Below are 17612 nucleotides of genomic sequence, written 5' to 3'. Positions count from 1 at the left end.
ACTTCACCCACCAATAAGCAAGTGCTGTCCAGTTTCTGAACCAAAAATTGGCTGGCTCCTTAGCTTAGATGCCTTCTTTTTTAAATAAAGATAGCAAGAGAACGAAGAAAAATTGATAATGGGAGTAAATTAGAAAGTTGCTTAAAATTGCATGCTCAATCTGAATCACGAAAGAAAAAAAATTGGGTTCAGTGTCCCTTTAATTTCATAAACAATTTATCAAGCTGATTGTACTGTGTCACAGTTGGATATAAACGCGGTCCTCAGATACCCCCAACAGGCCAGGTTTTCATTATAGCTGAAAAGTGCATAGGTGATGGTGAGAGCAGGTTAGTAACCATGGTGTTACTGCTCTGCTGATTACTTCACCTGTGCACTGGTTCAGCTATAATGAAAATCTGGCCTGTTATTGTATTTGAGGATCAAGGTTGAGAAATACTGTAATATACTGTCATGAGAAGGGAACCCCGAGGGGAACCGTGTGCGGGGTCCGCTGAAAAAAGTTAATACGTGGTATTGGTCTAAAAACAAACCATAAAGTTCATGTGAGTTTGATAGTGCTGAATCTTGCACTCAAATATACTGGCGGCAAACGCTCCTCTGGTCTTCGGAAAGGAGATATCTGTAATTAGAGATAAAAAAGAGGGCGCCACATAGGGTGATATTGTTGGATAAAAGTTCAAATGGGTAATTATTATCGTCGCTTACCGGAGAACGATGCACCGTATTGTAACCGGTGCTGACAGGCAGGCTAACACTTTCAGTGGTTAGCACACTGGGTGGCCTCCGGCAGGTTGTACACAGCTGGTACTCAGCGTTCACTTGATTGGTGTGCGTCTGTGCAGCTGCAGCTAGCGAGTCAGACACTGTGGTGGATCAGACAATTTCAAACCTTTGTCAGGGAGGAAGCACTGCAGTAGATCGAACACTTTGACACCTTAACCAGGAAGGTTCAATAGAGAACAGAGGACAACTTCCGTATATAAAATAAATGAATTTTATTCCATACAAACTGCTACGCGTTTCTAGACCTACACCGGTCTTTTCATCAGGCATACAAACAATGGATACAAATTTCTTAAAATAACAATCTTATATACAATTAAAAACGGAAGTTGTCATGGTTTTCAGCAACAACCAATGGGCTGAAAATGGATACTCTGTATCCCATTTGTGCTAATTAGGCTTGGTCACCTGTAAATATCATTAACCCTTGCATTGTAAATCCTAAAAAACCCATAAGTATAAATGAATGAAAATAAAACAATTTCTACATCAGTTTAAAGCGTCCCATCACAATCTGCTACAATTATCGCTGATGTGTTGGAGTAAACCTACATGAACATTTTGCAATATAATGTGTGATTCGCATATCTAAATGAAAAATAAATAAAAAGTAAAACCATTACTAACAGGTTAGGACAATTTGAAGAGTCCCATCACAATTTTCTGCAATTAACACTGAAGTGTTGGAGTCAGCATCCATAAACATTTGCAATAAAGTGTGTGATTCACATATCTAAATGAAAAATAGATAGTATATGGTTTTGTTTTGACCAGGTTTTTCTTCGTATCAAACTTAAGTTAAATTAAAATCTAAAATTGTCAAACCACCATTGATTGAATGACTCATGTTTAATCACTTCAGGAGTGTTTTGTTTTAGTCTTATTCTGAAACAGTAATAATAATGACATAACATAAAAAGAACTGATGTATGTGTGAGTGTATGTACAAGGTGTGATGTGTGTTATATCTAAATTTAAAAAATGTTATTTTGATCAAACGAATACAGTGATGTGTGTGTGTGTATGTGTAAGTGAAGTGTATACCCAACTAAAATTGGTTTTATGAATGGTGTATAGAAAAAAAGGGGTGATTACCAATATTGTAATATATAGATCGTGTTCTATTAGTTCAACATTCGATTTTGTATGATACACTCAATCTAATAGTGTAATGAAATTAATAACTAGAATGTAGTGCGACCCCCAACTGTGGATGATAATACACAGAGGTTTTTTTGGATGCAACTGCTATAAAATGAACAACCATGTTCATAAAACAACTAGTGTTTCATAAACAAACTCGTATTTTTATTTTAATGTATGTATATAATAAAACACATCTTTAGTGAATGGTTATATCATAGACCATTCATTCTTTTGTTTATTTTATTATTTGGTTGAATTTAATCCTATGATGTCTAAACTTTTGTGATCAAAGTCAGCGGATGAAAAACTCTTGTGTTTCATTCTTTTATTGGGGGAATTAAATTTAAATTGGTATTTACAAGTTTATAAAATTGTAGTGTGTCTGATATGGCTAATAAGCCGTAATTAATCATACGGTGCTAATGCCCAATAGGATTATTATTGGTGAAATGATGATATTATTAATGTTTTACTTATGTTGTTTTTTTGAAAGGTATTATTGATATTTGTGAAAAAAATTAGAATTAGTTTATGAATCTATAAAATCAATTTTATATTATGGATACTGGGTGTATGGACTGATTGCAGATGTTGAAATCGTATTGATGTATTTAAGAAGACCCGTATATAAACGTTATTAGTCTGGTTCAGTGTACTGTGTGAGTGTTCAAGCAAACAAATTCTTAAGTTCAGTTATTAGTTGAATGCTGCTAAATCTAAGTTTGCATTTAAGCCATCAGGAAAAAGTGTTTTTAACTTAAAAATCCAAAAGGTTTCTCGTTGTCTGAGTTTGTTTGTTCTATTGTAATCTACAGACCTGGGGATAAAATCTATAGGTGTGTATTTGAAAGTATATGGATTGCCTTGATGTTTGTTTAGGCAATGATTTGGCACACTGTGTTTTACTTTTGTTTTCTTACAGTTTTTACAATTACGTAGGTGTTCTCCCCACCTTGTTTTGACTTTTCTACAGGTGCGGCCTACATATTGTAGGCCGCATACACACTCCAATAGGTAAACTACAAAGGAAGAATTACAGTTGTAAAAGCCCTGAATCGGATATGTGTCACCAGTCGTGTGGGACCTGAAAGATTTACTGCCATGTTTGATGTATTGACAAGAGTTACAACTGGTTTTTCCACATTTGTATGTTCCTTGTAGACCAAATATGCCATTTTTGGTTTGTGTGTTGTTATTGAATCTGTGTTGTACATGTTTGACTATTTTGCTTGGTGCTAGTTTACTTCTCAAAGTGGGTGCCCTCCTGTAAACTATCTTGGGTCTATCTTGTACAATGTTTTTTAATACCGGATCCCTTTGAATAACGTGCCAATGTTTGAGTATTATCTGATTAATTTTTTGAAAACTGTTGTTGTATTGTGTAATGAACATAGTCTCATCTTGGTTAGTTGAACTCTTGATTGTTCTTTTGTTTTTGTCGGATAATATCTCATTTCTGTTTAATCTTTTCGTTCTTGTTAGTGCGTTATCTAAAATATGGACTGGGTAATTCCTTTCTATAAATCTATTATAAATAATCTGACTTTGCTCAAGGAAGATGTTATAATCCGAACAATTTCTCCTAATGCGTCTGAACTGACTATACGGTACGTTGTTAATCCAACTTCTGTGATGGTTGCTGTGGTATTCTAAATAGCTGTTACTATCAACATCTTTAAAAAATGTTTTTGATGTGATAGACCAATTAGGACCCCAACTGAGTATCAAATCTAAATATTCTATTGAATCTGGTTGGATGTTAGCTGTGAACGTGATCCCCATGTTATTGTCGTTAAGTTGTGTTATAAAAGTTTCTGCTGCTTCTAAACTGCCGCTCCAAATTAGAATGAGATTGTCTATGTACCGGCCATAGAATACCAGGCTCTCCCCAAGGTTCGCTTGATGTATATGGATCTCCTCAAAAAAACCCATGAAGAGATTCGCGAAACTTGGGGCGAACCTGGTACCCATGGCCGTTCCCTTTGTCTGTAAATAATATCGATCCAGATATAAAAAATAATTATGTTGTAAAATGTATTTGATACATTCCAAAATGAATGTTCTTTGGTCCTCAGGTAAAAAGGGATCCTGTTCTAAAAAATGAGATACTGCCAGTATTCCTAAATCGTGAGTGATATTTGAATAAAGTGAACTGACATCACATGTAATCCAAAATTTTTTATCATTAGTGAGAGTAAGATTATGTAATAATTGTAAAAGATGAGTGCTGTCTCTAATGTACGAGGGAAGTGTGGTAACAAATTTTTGTAAAAATTTGTCAATATAAAAGGATAAATTATAAGTCAAATTGCCAATCCCTGCTATGATAGGACGTCCGGGGGGGTTATTTTTGTCCTTATGGATTTTTGGAAGATGATAGTAATGTGCTATGCTGGGGTACTCTGTTTTCAAAAATTCTCTTTCTTCTTTATTTAAAATACCCTGTAGAGCGCCTTTGTCTATTAGTTTCTGATACGTTAGTTTAAAAATAGGAGTCGGATCTCTAGGTAGAATTCTATAGTAATTAGAATCACCCAGGATTCTTTCTGCTTCTTTAATGTAATCCTTGTAATCTTGAATGATAATGCCCCCCCCCCTTGTCCGCATCACGAATAATGATGTTAGGATTGTTTTGTAAACTATGTAAAGCTTTTTTGTGTCTGTGAAAGGAATAATTGGTTTTTTTAGCTGTTGTTTTTAGTAATCTTTCACAATCTTCTAGAACCATATTTTGATATAATTCTATGTATTTGTTGTTGCTAATATTGGGATTGAAATTTGATTTGTTTTTCACATTGGTATGTATATATCCTTCAAATAGGTGATCAGTTATGTCTTCAATATTTGTTATAACACATGGTGTTGATTTATCAGACGGCATGTTGTCAGTTAATATTATTTGTGAATTGTGGTTATGAAGTTGGTCTTTAACTAATTTTTTATTTGCGAAATACTTCTGTAAGGATAACTTTCGTGTGAAATTGTTAATATCGACAAATAGGTTGAAAATATTTGGAGTATTGGGTGGACAAAAGGAAAGGCCTTTCTTGAGTACTCTTTTTTCCTCTACAGTTAATGTATGTGATGATAAGTTAAAGAGGCCCTGGTCTAATCTGGATAATTCCGCTTTCTTGGCGGTAAGGCCTCTGCCCCTCCTGCCTCGTTTTCTGTTATATGGGGTCTTTTTGTTGGTCTGGTTGGAAAATTTTCCATTTTTCTGTTGTGACCTATTCCTAAAAAAGGTGGTGGTGGATTGCTACTGGTACTCGGACTTTCGTCATCTCTTATAGTTAAGAGCGGACTAAATCTATTATGTTGTTCGTATTGTTCATATGGTGTGGTTGGGGTATGTGGGTTCTCATTGTTGACCCAAAACTGGTTAGATGATGGGTTAATTGGTGGTCGTCTAGACTGATGTGTTGTGTCATTCTGACTATTGTAGTCATGTCTACTGGAATTTTCAGATTGGAATCTATAATTACCATTTTGATTTCTATTATTTCCTTGATAAGAACCTTTGTGATGATATGTTTGAGCTGTCTGATAGGACATGTTGTATGAATCCTTGTTATTGTTGTGCCTAAATTTGAACTCTCTGTTATTATGAGGCACATGCTCTCTATTCAAAGATTGGTGATAATGTTGTGAATTGTATGAGTGTGATTGGTATAGGCCCTTGGGGGTAGGATATTGGTTGTGTTGTGTTCTGTTGTTGAATGGAACCCAGTTGGATCTGTGTTGTAATATACTGTACCTAGCACATTTCACAGTGGAACATTTATTTTGCACCTGTGGTTGTGACACTTTAAAATTACATTACACTTTTCATGTGGCACACTTTATATCAGTGAAGGACTCCAGGACTCAAATTTCCCAAACAGGCCATATTCACAGGATTTCCTGTAATACTCACAATATGCCCTGTTAAGAGTGCTTGGGGTGTGAATGAGAAAGACCACTTTGTGTTATATATTATTATGCTTACCATAGCTACATCAGGACAAAAAAAAAACTTAATTAAAGGGACAAGAAACCCAATGTTTTCATGACTCAGGTAGAACATGCAATTTTAAATAACTTTAAAATTGATTTTTGTTATCTAATTTGTTTTGTTCTCCTTTTTATCCCTTGTTGAAAAGTATACCTAGGTAGGCTCAGAACCTGCTGATTGGTGGCTGCACATATATGCCTCTTGCCATTGGCTTTCAGCTAACTCCCTGTAGTGCATTGCTGCTCCTTCAACAATGGATACCAAGAGAATTAAGATAATTAGAAGTAAATTGTAAAGTTGTTTAAAATTGTATGATCTATCTTAATCATAATAGAAATTTTTTTGGGATGTCGTGTCCCTTTTAGAAACCAGGAGATACAGAAGAAGAATAAAATATTGAAATTGCAGCATAATCCAGAACAAGCTTTGCACAATATTATAACATCAATATGTCTTATCTATGTAATGGTTTATTTTGTTTATTTGAATTGTTCTGATCTTTTTTGCAGCCATGTGAAAAAGGGAGGCAGATGAAGCGCATTCATTGGGTGGCCAACATCGGGGCAGCACTTAAATTTTTGGAAGGAAGACGGGTATGTTTATAACTCGTGTCTCACCTATTGTCTTGTTTTTTAATGTCTAAAACATTTAAAAGAGGTAATTTTAAAAATTTATTTTTTTAATGGATATTCCCATGCTGAGAAAAAAAAACCAATGTATTCTTACCAGAGATCTGACGGTTTGTCTGTCCCAATAAAGTTTTGGAAGTTGAGTAAAAACATTTTTTTTTCATAATAATAATTAATTCACAAGAGGCTTCCCGTCTTTCAAATAAGTCTTGACTTAACTGTCTACATCAGTGATTTTTAACCTTTTTTTTTGCCGTGGCACACTTTTTTACATTAAAAAATCCTGTGGCACACCACCATCCCAAAATTTTTAAAAAAATCACACATTGTAGCCTAATACAGCATATATATATACACATACACACAAAAACACACATACTGTATGTATTGTGCTGTTATGCCATGCCTCCTACAAACTACCCCTGCACTGGGAGTAAAAAACAAGCAACGTTTAAAAAATATGTCACACTGTTGTCAGTCTGCCGTGGCACACCTGAGGATCTCTCACGGCACACTAGTGTGCCACGGCACACTGGTTGAAAAACACTGGTCTACATCATGGTTCTTTAAACTTTTTTTTCTCAAGACCCAGTGAAATGATACTACATACTTTCATGACCCTTTTTTACGCTTTGTCTTAAAATTTGTGAAGTAATATACAAGATAGCTGCAATTTTTCGCAAAGAAACTAAAATGTGTGCATACTTTATTCTTGATTGTAGTCAAACTTGAAAGTGTTCTAAAAGTTAATAACACACACTCTCATACAAGACACACACACACACTCTCATACTACATACACACTCTCATATAACACAAACACACACCTAAATTCTCATACAACACACACACTCACCTACAACACACACCCACACAAGCATTCTCATATAACACAATTACACACCACACACACACACACTCATATAACACACACACCACACACACTTTCCTACAACACACACCACACACACACACTCATACAACACACACATTCATAACACTCATAACACACACACCACACACACTCTCATACAACACACACACTCTCATACAACACACACTCATATAACACACACACCACACACATTCTCCTACAACACACACACACTCTCCTACAAGACACAGACACACTCATATAACACACACTCTCATACAACACACACACTCCTATAACACACACACCACACACACTCATATAACACACACACCACACACTCTCATACAACACACACACTCATATAGCACACACACCACACACATTGTCCTACAACACACACACACACTACAACACACACACAAGTCGCGACCCAGTAAACATAGTGTTGCGACCCAGTAATTGGTCCTGACCCGTGGTTTTAAGAACCCTGCTGCAGAAGGGGATATAAGAACTCTGTTCGAACTCACATCTTCATCTGGTGTCTAATGTTGCCGGTTATTTTTATTTTTGACGAGATAACCTGCATCTTGGAGGGGCATAAAACCTTTCAATGGAATGTGGATAGGATCTGTCCCCTGTTCTCAGAGTAATGAGGAAGTGTCTATGCTCTTTGACACTTACCCAATGTGTGTGACATCATCACACACCTTGTGATTACATCATCATATGTTACACTCACCAACAGTTTATAAAATGAGGAGGTATCACGTTTCTCTCCTCTGCTAATGTAATATCATAATCACTTAATTAAATGAATATGTTTCTGTGTGGGTACAAATGGTTTTATTGCACAGAGAATTGCTCATGTGAAGTTTGTTTGTATAGACAGGTATAGAATTGTTTCAAATCATCACATTTCTAAAAATTTGTTGACTTCATCTGGGAGAGAAATAAAAAATTCTGATGTGGCCCCTTGTTTGTTCTAAGCATAAATAACTCAAACAAAATAGTGAAGGAATTCTAAATTTTGTATTGAATATTATTGTTATTGCTTATGTCTATTTTAAGACAACAAATACAATTAACTACTTAGAAATTCAAGGCTTATTGTACGGAAATACCAATTTTTCAGATAAGACACCTAGATTTATTATAGTGAATGTTTGGCCTCTTGGTTTGTTCTCAAGGTTTTCATTGAAGCTTGCATAGATTTTGTCTGTTTGAGAAATATCGACAAGTTACTTAAAGTGATAGTAAATCCGAGCATTTAAAAAAAGGTGCTAAACTCGCCCTTTCTGTGCCGTGGCAGCTTGCTAAAGTCAGCGGCTCTGGCTGCCCACGGCACATCGCTCTTCTTCAATGAGGTGATGTTTCCACCTCTAAATCAATAGCCGTGCGTGTCATCTGATATCCTAGCACAGCTATTGGTTTAGAGGTGGAAATGTTCCCTCATTGGTTAAGAACGTGGCCGGAGCCGCTGACTTTAGCGAGCTGCTGTGGCACAGAAAGGGTGAGTTTTACCCTTTTTTTAATAACTAATGACTGAAACTACAGTTTATTTTTAGTGTTGGTAAATCCTTTTTTTAAATGCTCAGATTTACCATCACTTTAAAGGGACACTGAACCCAATTTTTTTCTTTCGTGATTCAGATAGAGCATGCAATTTTAAGCAACTTTCTAATTGACTCCTATTATCAAATTGTCTTCATTCTCTTGGTATCTTTATTTGAAATGCAAGAATGTAAGTTTAGATGTCGACCCATTTTTGGTGAACAAACTGGGTTGTTCTTGCTGATGGGTGGATACATTTACCCACCAATAAACAAGTGCTTTCCATGGTTCTGAACCAAAAAAATAGCTTAGATGCCTTCTTTTTCAAATAAAGAAAGCAAGAGAACAAAAAAAAATTGATAATAGGAGTAAATTAGAAAGTTGCATGCTCTATCTGAATCATGAAAGAAAAAAATTGGGTTCAGTGTCCCTTTAAGGAACAGTGATTTCTGAACATTTTCATACTTTTTATGACTAAACTTAAAGCCAAACAGGTTTATATAAAAATGCTCTCACTGTTTTATCACCTTTGAATATCTGAGCATTACAACAAAGCAAAGTCATTGGTCAGCTGCTGGTACTCCAGTATTTTTGTTAATACTTGGTACCCTGCCTCTAAATACTAAAATAATGTGTTATGTTTTTTAAATAGAATTTTAGTCTACATGGTTCAGAACTCAAAGTAAACTAAGGCAAAGCCAACACAACAAATCACTCAAACAGGAATATATATGTAAGACAGCAGCTATTGTATATGGGAACCTAATATTCCATGTAAGCAGAAACCCTAGTAATGAACCTGAAATGTTTGCACCAAAGCTAATCTAGCTATTAAAGTTACAGTAGTAAGCACCTTGAGATTTTTATATAAAATATTTAGTTATGTGTAATAAACGAACTTTGCAATATACTCATTGTTTATTCTGCCCCCTTTTCATGTAATATAGCTCTGAAAAGGAAGCTATTTCTAATTTTCAAAACTTGAATATCACCCTACTTACTACTCAAGGCTAACTCTGCTGTGTTTCTAATTGGCTTTATAAAAAAACAACGGCAAAGCAATTTATACTAACACTATAACTAGCCTTGTAGTCAGCAGACTAAATCCCTGATTGGCTCCTCCAAATAAGGCAATAGCAGAAAAAAAAACATGCTTATTTGTTTTAAAAATGATTAGACTTGTCTGATATGTTATTCTATAGCAACACAACAGGAATGTATTGTAATTACAAGGTGTTTACTGTCCCTTTAATTATGTTTATAGCTACATTAGCATTTACATCAGATATCTATTTAGAATTTTCTTCTGGAATATTATGTTATATGGAGAAATTGGAAATTCAATAGATTGTCAAAATATTGATGTCAATATTAATAAATGAAATGTATTTGCTTCCTTTGCAAGTCAATATACAGAGGATCTCCGGTTAGTACAATACAATTATACTTTATTCTTTTTTTATTATTATTGTGCTATAACAATTGCACAAAATCTAGACATTAATAACTGATCACAGAGTAAATTTAGACCACTAGGTAGATTTATTAAATGTCAATCGGACATGATTCGCTATAGCGAATTATGTCCACTCGACGTTGCTAAGTGCAGACAGCATATACTGTCCACATTTATCATTGCACAAGCATTTCTAGTGAAATGCTTGTGCAATGCCGACCCCTGTTCGCTGGCGCCCAATCGGCCGGTAGCAGGGGCTGTTAATCATCCCGATCGCATCGGATCCGGCTGATTTGGTTAAGGAGCAGCGGTCTTATGACCGCTGCTTTTTCTTCCGTTTCAGGTGAGCCTGAAACGATAGGCCTCTAAAGCAACATCGCTGCGTAATAAATGGAGCCCTACATGTCAAACCGCTGTGATCTGGAGGGTGTTATTATTACTACATGGAGGAAGAAAAAACAAGCAGATCCCCCTCAATGAATATAAAAAAGTGTGATATTAATATTCCTAAGAAGAATACATATATTTTAATGTGAAATTATATTGTTTTTAGAAAGTACACATTTTTCAATCTCTTTTTTTCCTGCAAAGTTCACACGTTACATATACAGCAAATATTTAAAATGGAAACATGCATAAAAGTAGTTATCCTTATCAATTAACATAATCTATGTCTAATATTGTTATATTATAATCTTACTTAAACAATGTTGGCCTTTTTTACATTATAGTATTGTTAGAAATGTATACCCACTTTCCTAAAATCACCACAGTGAATAATGGAAACATGACCTAACTGTACTGAATAGGTTGTCTCAAATAACAAAGAAATCAGAGAGACTGAACAGACTATTCCAGTGTAAGTGAATACAGAAGAGTAAGACTCTTTTCTCAGAGCATTAAAGACATTGGCCCTTATGTTTAGCTATATAAAGTCGCCAGGCAGGGAACCTGCATTCCGCATCTAGGGCCTGCGAGGCAGCTTTTGCTTTCAACATTTAAAGATGCAGAAGCAGTTGATGTTCTTCTAGGCCGCATGGACAAATCAGTACTACAAGATGATTTAACACTGTTCAGGAAGCAGTGTTTCACAGCACAGCTGCTTTTATAGGGTCACATGAGCAAGCTTGCGCCACATGTCTGTAACCCCAACTTCATACATGGAGCAAGTTGTATTAATTTATGTGTAAAAAGGAGAATATAAATTCAAGGGTCACTGTAAAAAATTGGCCTTTATGTATTCCAAATGACTACTCTGCAGTGTATTAAATGCATAGGAAATCATTCCTGTGTGTTTATTTTTTTATTTGAAAAAATGATTTTACTCATTAAAACCATCACCTTTTGTTCTCAAGGTAATGCCGATAAAAATGGCCTGTAAGTAAAGCAGACCTGCTAATGTTATCTATGTCTTAACATAGTTTAGGTGTTGAAATGCTCATTAAGGCTGGGCAAAACCAGCTATTTCAGATACAAATATATATATATATATATATATATATATATATATATATATATATATATATATATATATATATGTATGTGTATATATATATATATATCCCACCCTTCACTGGGAGATTAATTAGTGCTATCGCTCCCTGTTTACATAACTTGACTACAGAGAATATGTTTGTTATTCATATTTTCAGTGGTTGCTTTTACAGACAAGAAAAATCAAAATAAAGGTAAAGGATATATTTGCAAACAATTAAATAAACTCTAGAATGGTGAAATCGACCATTTGGAATACATAAAAGCAGAGACATTTTTTAGAGTACAATGTCCCTTTAAGTCATAAGACGTATACAACATAAGTACAGGAGAAAGGAAAATTAAAAAAAGTATTCTATGTACATGGGGGTGCTTTTGCTTTTTTAAAAATGTGCTCTTGTGGGCAGGTGCATGTAAAGTTATTAGTGATAATGCTAACTCAAATACGCATGTTTGCGACAATGCCTGCCATCCGCAGTAACGTGTTTAGGCATGTGCATGCACTGTAATGAAAGATTTATGAAAGTGATTGTATTGTATCTATTTAAGCTAATGTCCTGTTTAGTGTCTGTATTTGGAGATTATTTTTAAAAAAATATTTAATGTTTTTGCATGTTAAAAATCTTTATCTTAAAAGGTGATCGGTTAAAGCTATCTTAAAATGAATTGTTTACGGGGAAAAAAGCAAAATTAAATAATGGTACAATTAACAATAAAACTGTAAGATCGAAACACTTATGATCAAGGTATTTCTATAGAATATGCATTATTTCTATGATTGTTCCTTAAAGAGATACTGAACCCAATTTTTTTCTTTCATGATTCAGATAGAGCATGCAATTTTAAGCAACTTTCTAATTTACTCCTATTATCAATATTTCTCTTGTTAAGTGTATTCAGTCCACGGGTCATCCATTACTTATGGAATATATTCTCTTCCCAACAGGAAGTTGCAAGAGAATCACCCAAGCAAAGCTGCTACATAGCTCCTCCCCTCACATGTCATATTCAGTCATTCTCTTGATAGGATAGATAGGACGTTGTGAGAGGTCTGTGGTGTTTTTATACTTAGTTTATTTCTTCAATCAAAAGTTTGTTATTTTAAAATGACACCGGAGTGTGTTGTTTATTCTCAGGCAGTATTTGGAAGAAGAATCTGCCTGCGTTTTCTATGATCTTAGCGGCAGTAACTAAGATCCACTGGCTGTTCTCGCATATTCTGAGGAGTGAGGTAACTTTCAGAAAGGGAATAGCGTGCGGGGAATCCTGCAAACAAGGTATGTGCAGTAGATTATTTTTCTAAGGAATGGAATTGACTAAGAAAATACTGCTGATACCGATGTAATGTAAGTAAAAGCCTTTAATACAGTGAGAGCGACTGTTAGCAGGCTGATTTAAATATATACAGTAAAGTAATTTTCTAAGGAATGGAATTTGACTGAGAAAATGCTATTAATACTGAAGTGATGTTATAAGCCTTTAATGCAGTAGGAAGACTGGTGTCAGGCTTATCAATAGAGATACATGCTCTTTAAATAAGGGATGTTTAAAACGATTTTACTGGCATGTTTAATCGTTTTGTGAGGTACATTGGTGATAAAACTTGTTGGGGCATAACATTTTTCCACATGGCTGACAATATTTCTGCATAGAAACAGTTAACTGAAACTCCCAATATTGTAATATTGAGTAGGAGGGGCCTATTTTAGCGCTCTTTTGACGCAGTAAAAATTCAGGCTCTGTCTTCCTGCTTCCTTCTGCTTGACCCGGGTCGTCTCCAGACAGCTTAAGGGACTTCAAAAGTCATTTTGAGGGAGGTAATCAGTCACAGCAGACCTGTGACAGTGGTTTTTTGACTGTATTAAAAAACGTTTTTTGCTTATTGGGTTTTAAGGGGTTAATCATCCATTTGCAAGTGGGTGCAATGCTCTGCTAACTTAATACATTTACTGTGAAAATTTGTTTGCTATAACTGATTTGGTTCATTGTTATTTCAACTGTGACAGTTTTCTGTGCTTCTTAAAGGCACAGTAGCGTTTTCCTTTATTACTTGTAAAATTATTTACAGTGTTTTCCAAGTCTGCTAGTCTTATTGCTAGTCTGTTTAAACATGTCTGACACAGATGAATCTGTTTGTTCACTATGTTTAAAGGCCACTGTGGAGCCCCACAGAAACATGTGTACTAAATGTATTGATTTCACTTTAAATAATAAAGGTCAGTCTTTATCTATAAAGGAATTATCACCAGACAACGAGGGGGAAGTTATGCCGACTAACTCTCCTCACGTGTCAGTACCTTCGCCTCCCGCTCAGGAGGCGCGTGATATTGTGGTGCCAAGTGCATCAGGGACGGCCATACAAATCGCCTTACAAGACATGGCTAATATTATGAATAATACCCTGACAGAAGTATTATCTAAATTGCCAGAATTAAGAGGCAAGCGCGATTGCTCTGGGGTAAGAATAGAGCGCGCTGGTGCTACAAGAGCCATGTCCGATACTGCGTCACAGTTTTCAGAACATGAGGACGGAGAGCTTCATTCTGTAGGTGACGGATCTGATCCAGGGAAACCGGATTCAGAGATCTCTAATTTTAAATTTAAGCTTGAGAACCTCCGTGTATTGCTAGGGGAGGTTTTAGCGGCTCTGAATGACTGTAACACAGTTGCGATTCCAGAGAAATTATGTAGGCTGGATAGATACTATGCAGTACCAGTGTGTACCGACGTTTTTCCTATACCTAAAAGGCTTACAGAAATTATTAGCAAGGAGTGGGATAGACCTGGCGTGCCCTTTTCCCCACCTCCTATATTTAGAAAAATGTTTCCAATAGACGCCACTACACGGGACTTATGGCAGACGGTCCCTAAGGTGGAGGGAGCAGTTTCTACCTTAGCTAAGCGTACCACTATCCCGGTGGAAGATAGTTGTGCTTTTTCGGATCCAATGGATAAAAAATTGGAGGGTTACCTTAAGAAAATGTTGGTTCAACAAGGTTTCATCTTACAGCCCCTTGCATGCATTGTGCCTGTCACTGCTGCTGCGGCATTTTGGTTTGAGTCTCTAGAAGAGGCCATTCACTCAGCTCCATTGGATGAAATTATGGACAAGCTTAAAGCACTTAAGCTAGCTAATGCATTTGTTTCTGATGCCATTGTACATCTAACTAAACTAACGGCTAAGAATTCCGGTTTTGCCATTCAAGCGCGCAGAGCGTTATGGCTTAAATCCTGGTCAGCTGATGTGACTTCTAAATCTAAATTACTTAATATTCCTTTCAAGGGGCAAACCTTATTCGGGCCCAGCTTGAAAGAAATTATCGCTGACATTACGGGAGGTAAGGGTCATACCCTTCCTCAGGACAAGGCCAAATCAAAGACCAAACAGTCTAATTTTCGTGCCTTTCGAAACTTCAAGGCAGGAGCAACGTCAACTTCCTCCGCCCCAAAACAGGAAGGAACCGTTGCTCGTTACAGACAGGCCTGGAAAACTAACCAGTCCTGGAACAAGGGCAAGCAGGCCAGAAAACCTGCTTCTGCCCCTAAGACAGCATGAAGGGATGGCCCCCTATCCGGAAATGGATCTAGTGGGGGGTAGACTTTCTCTCTCCGCCCAGGCGTGGGCAAGAGATGTCCAGGATCCCTGGGCGTTGGAGATCATATCTCAGGGATATCTTCTGGACTTCAAGGCTTCTCCTCCTCTAGGGAGATTTCATCTTTCAAGGTTATCAGAAAACCAAATAAAGAAAGAGGCATTCCTATGTTGCGTACAAGACCTCCTAGTAATGGGAGTGATCCACCCAGTTCCGCGGACGGAACAAGGACAGGGATTTTATTCAAATCTGTTCGTGGTTCCCAAGAAAGAGGGTACCTTCAGGCCAATTTTGGACCTAAAGATTTTAAACAAATTCCTAAGAGTTCCATCATTCAAAATGGAAACTATTCGGACTATCCTACCCATGATCCAAGAGGGTCAGTACATGACCACGGTGGATTTAAAGGATGCCTACCTTCACATACCGATTCACAAAGATCATCATCGGTTCCTAAGATTTGCCTTCCTAGACAGGCATTACCAGTTGGTAGCTCTTCCCTTCGGGTTGGCTACGGCCCCGAGAATCTTTACAAAGGTGCTGGGCTCTCTTCTGGCGGTTCTAAGACCGCGAGGCATAGCGGTGGCTCCGTATCTAGACGACATCCTGATACAGACGACAAGCTTGCAAATTGCCAAGTCTCATACAGAGATAGTTCTGGCATTTCTAAGGTCGCATGGGTGGAAGGTGAACGTGGAAAAGAGTTCTCTATCACCACTCACAAGAGTCTCCTTCCTAGGGACTCTGATAGATTCTGTAAAAATGAAAATTTACCTGACGGAGGGCAGGTTATCAAAACTCTTAAATGCTTGCCCTGTCCTTCATTCCATTCCACGCCCGTGGATGGAAGTAATCGGCTTAATGGTAGCGGCAATGGATATAGTGCCATTTGCGCGCCTGCATCTCAGACCGCTGCAATTGTGCATGCTAAGTCAGTGGAATGGGGATTACTCAGATTTGTCCCCTCTACTAAATCTGGATCAAGAGACCAGAGATTCTGTTCTCTGGTGGTTATCTCGGGCCCATCTGTCCAGGGGCATGACCTTTTGCAGGCCAGATTGGACGATTGTGACAACAGATGCCAGCCTCCTAGGCTGGGGCGCAGTCTGGAATTCCCTGAAGGCTCAGGGATCCTGGACTCAGGAGAAGAAACTCCTCCCAATAAATATTCTGGAGCTAAGGGCATTATTCAGCGCTCTTCTAGCTTGGCCTCAGCTAGCAACACTGAGGTTCATCAGATTTCAGTCGGACAACATCACGACTGTGGCTTATATCAACCATCAAGGGGGAACCAGGAGCTCCCTAGCGATGTTGGAAGTCTCAAAGATAATTCGCTGGGCAGAGTCTCATTCTTGCCACTTGTCAGCGATCCACATCCCAGGAGTGGAGAACTGGGAGGTGGACTTTCTAAGTCGTCAGACTTTTCATCCGGGGGAGTGGGAACTCCATCCGGAGGTATTTGCTCAACTGGTCCATCATTGGGGCAAACCAGAACTGGATCTCATGGCATCTTGCCAGAACGCCAAACTTCCTCTTTACGGTTCCAGGTCCAGGGACCCGGGAGCGAAGCTGATAGATGCTCTAGCAGCTCCTTGGTTTTTCAACATGGCTTATGTGTTTCCACCGTTTCCTCTGCTCCCTCGACTGATTGCCAAGATCAAACAGGAGAGAGCATTGGTGATTCTGATAGCGCCTGCGTGGCCATGCAGGACCTGGTATGCAGACCTAGTGGTCATGTCGTCCTGTCCTCCATGGACTCTACCTTTGAGGAAAGACCTTCTAATACAAGGTCCCTTCAATCATCCAAATCTAATTTCTCTGAGGCTGACTGCGTGGAGATTGAACGCTTGATCCTATCAAAGCGTGGCTTCTCCGAGTCAGTTATTGATACTTTGATACAGGCACGAAAGCCTGTTACCAGAAAAATCTACCATAAGATATGGCGTAAATACCTGTATTGGTGCGAATCCAAGAGTTACTCGTGGAGTAAGGTTAGGATTCCGAGGATATTGTCTTTTCTCCAAGAGGGCTTGGAAAAAGGCTTATCAGCTAGTTCTTTAAAGGGACAGATTTCTGCTCTGTCTATTCT

At 37.4% G+C, this 17612-nt stretch overlaps 1 protein-coding gene across 1 annotated transcript in view; it reads left to right on the top strand.

Moving 5' to 3' along the window:
* The window catches only part of SYNE1 (spectrin repeat containing nuclear envelope protein 1), a 780519-nt gene that overhangs the window by 53536 nt on the left and 709371 nt on the right, over positions 1 to 17612 (top strand). The window contains 1 exon segment of the mRNA XM_053711805.1: positions 6433 to 6516. Within this exon segment, the coding sequence (XP_053567780.1) occupies positions 6433 to 6516 (84 nt within the window).

Source organism: Bombina bombina, chromosome 4, assembly GCF_027579735.1.
Source record: "Bombina bombina isolate aBomBom1 chromosome 4, aBomBom1.pri, whole genome shotgun sequence".
Classification (NCBI taxonomy): domain Eukaryota; kingdom Metazoa; phylum Chordata; class Amphibia; order Anura; family Bombinatoridae; genus Bombina; species Bombina bombina.
This window is presented reverse-complemented; position numbering and strand designations above follow the sequence as displayed.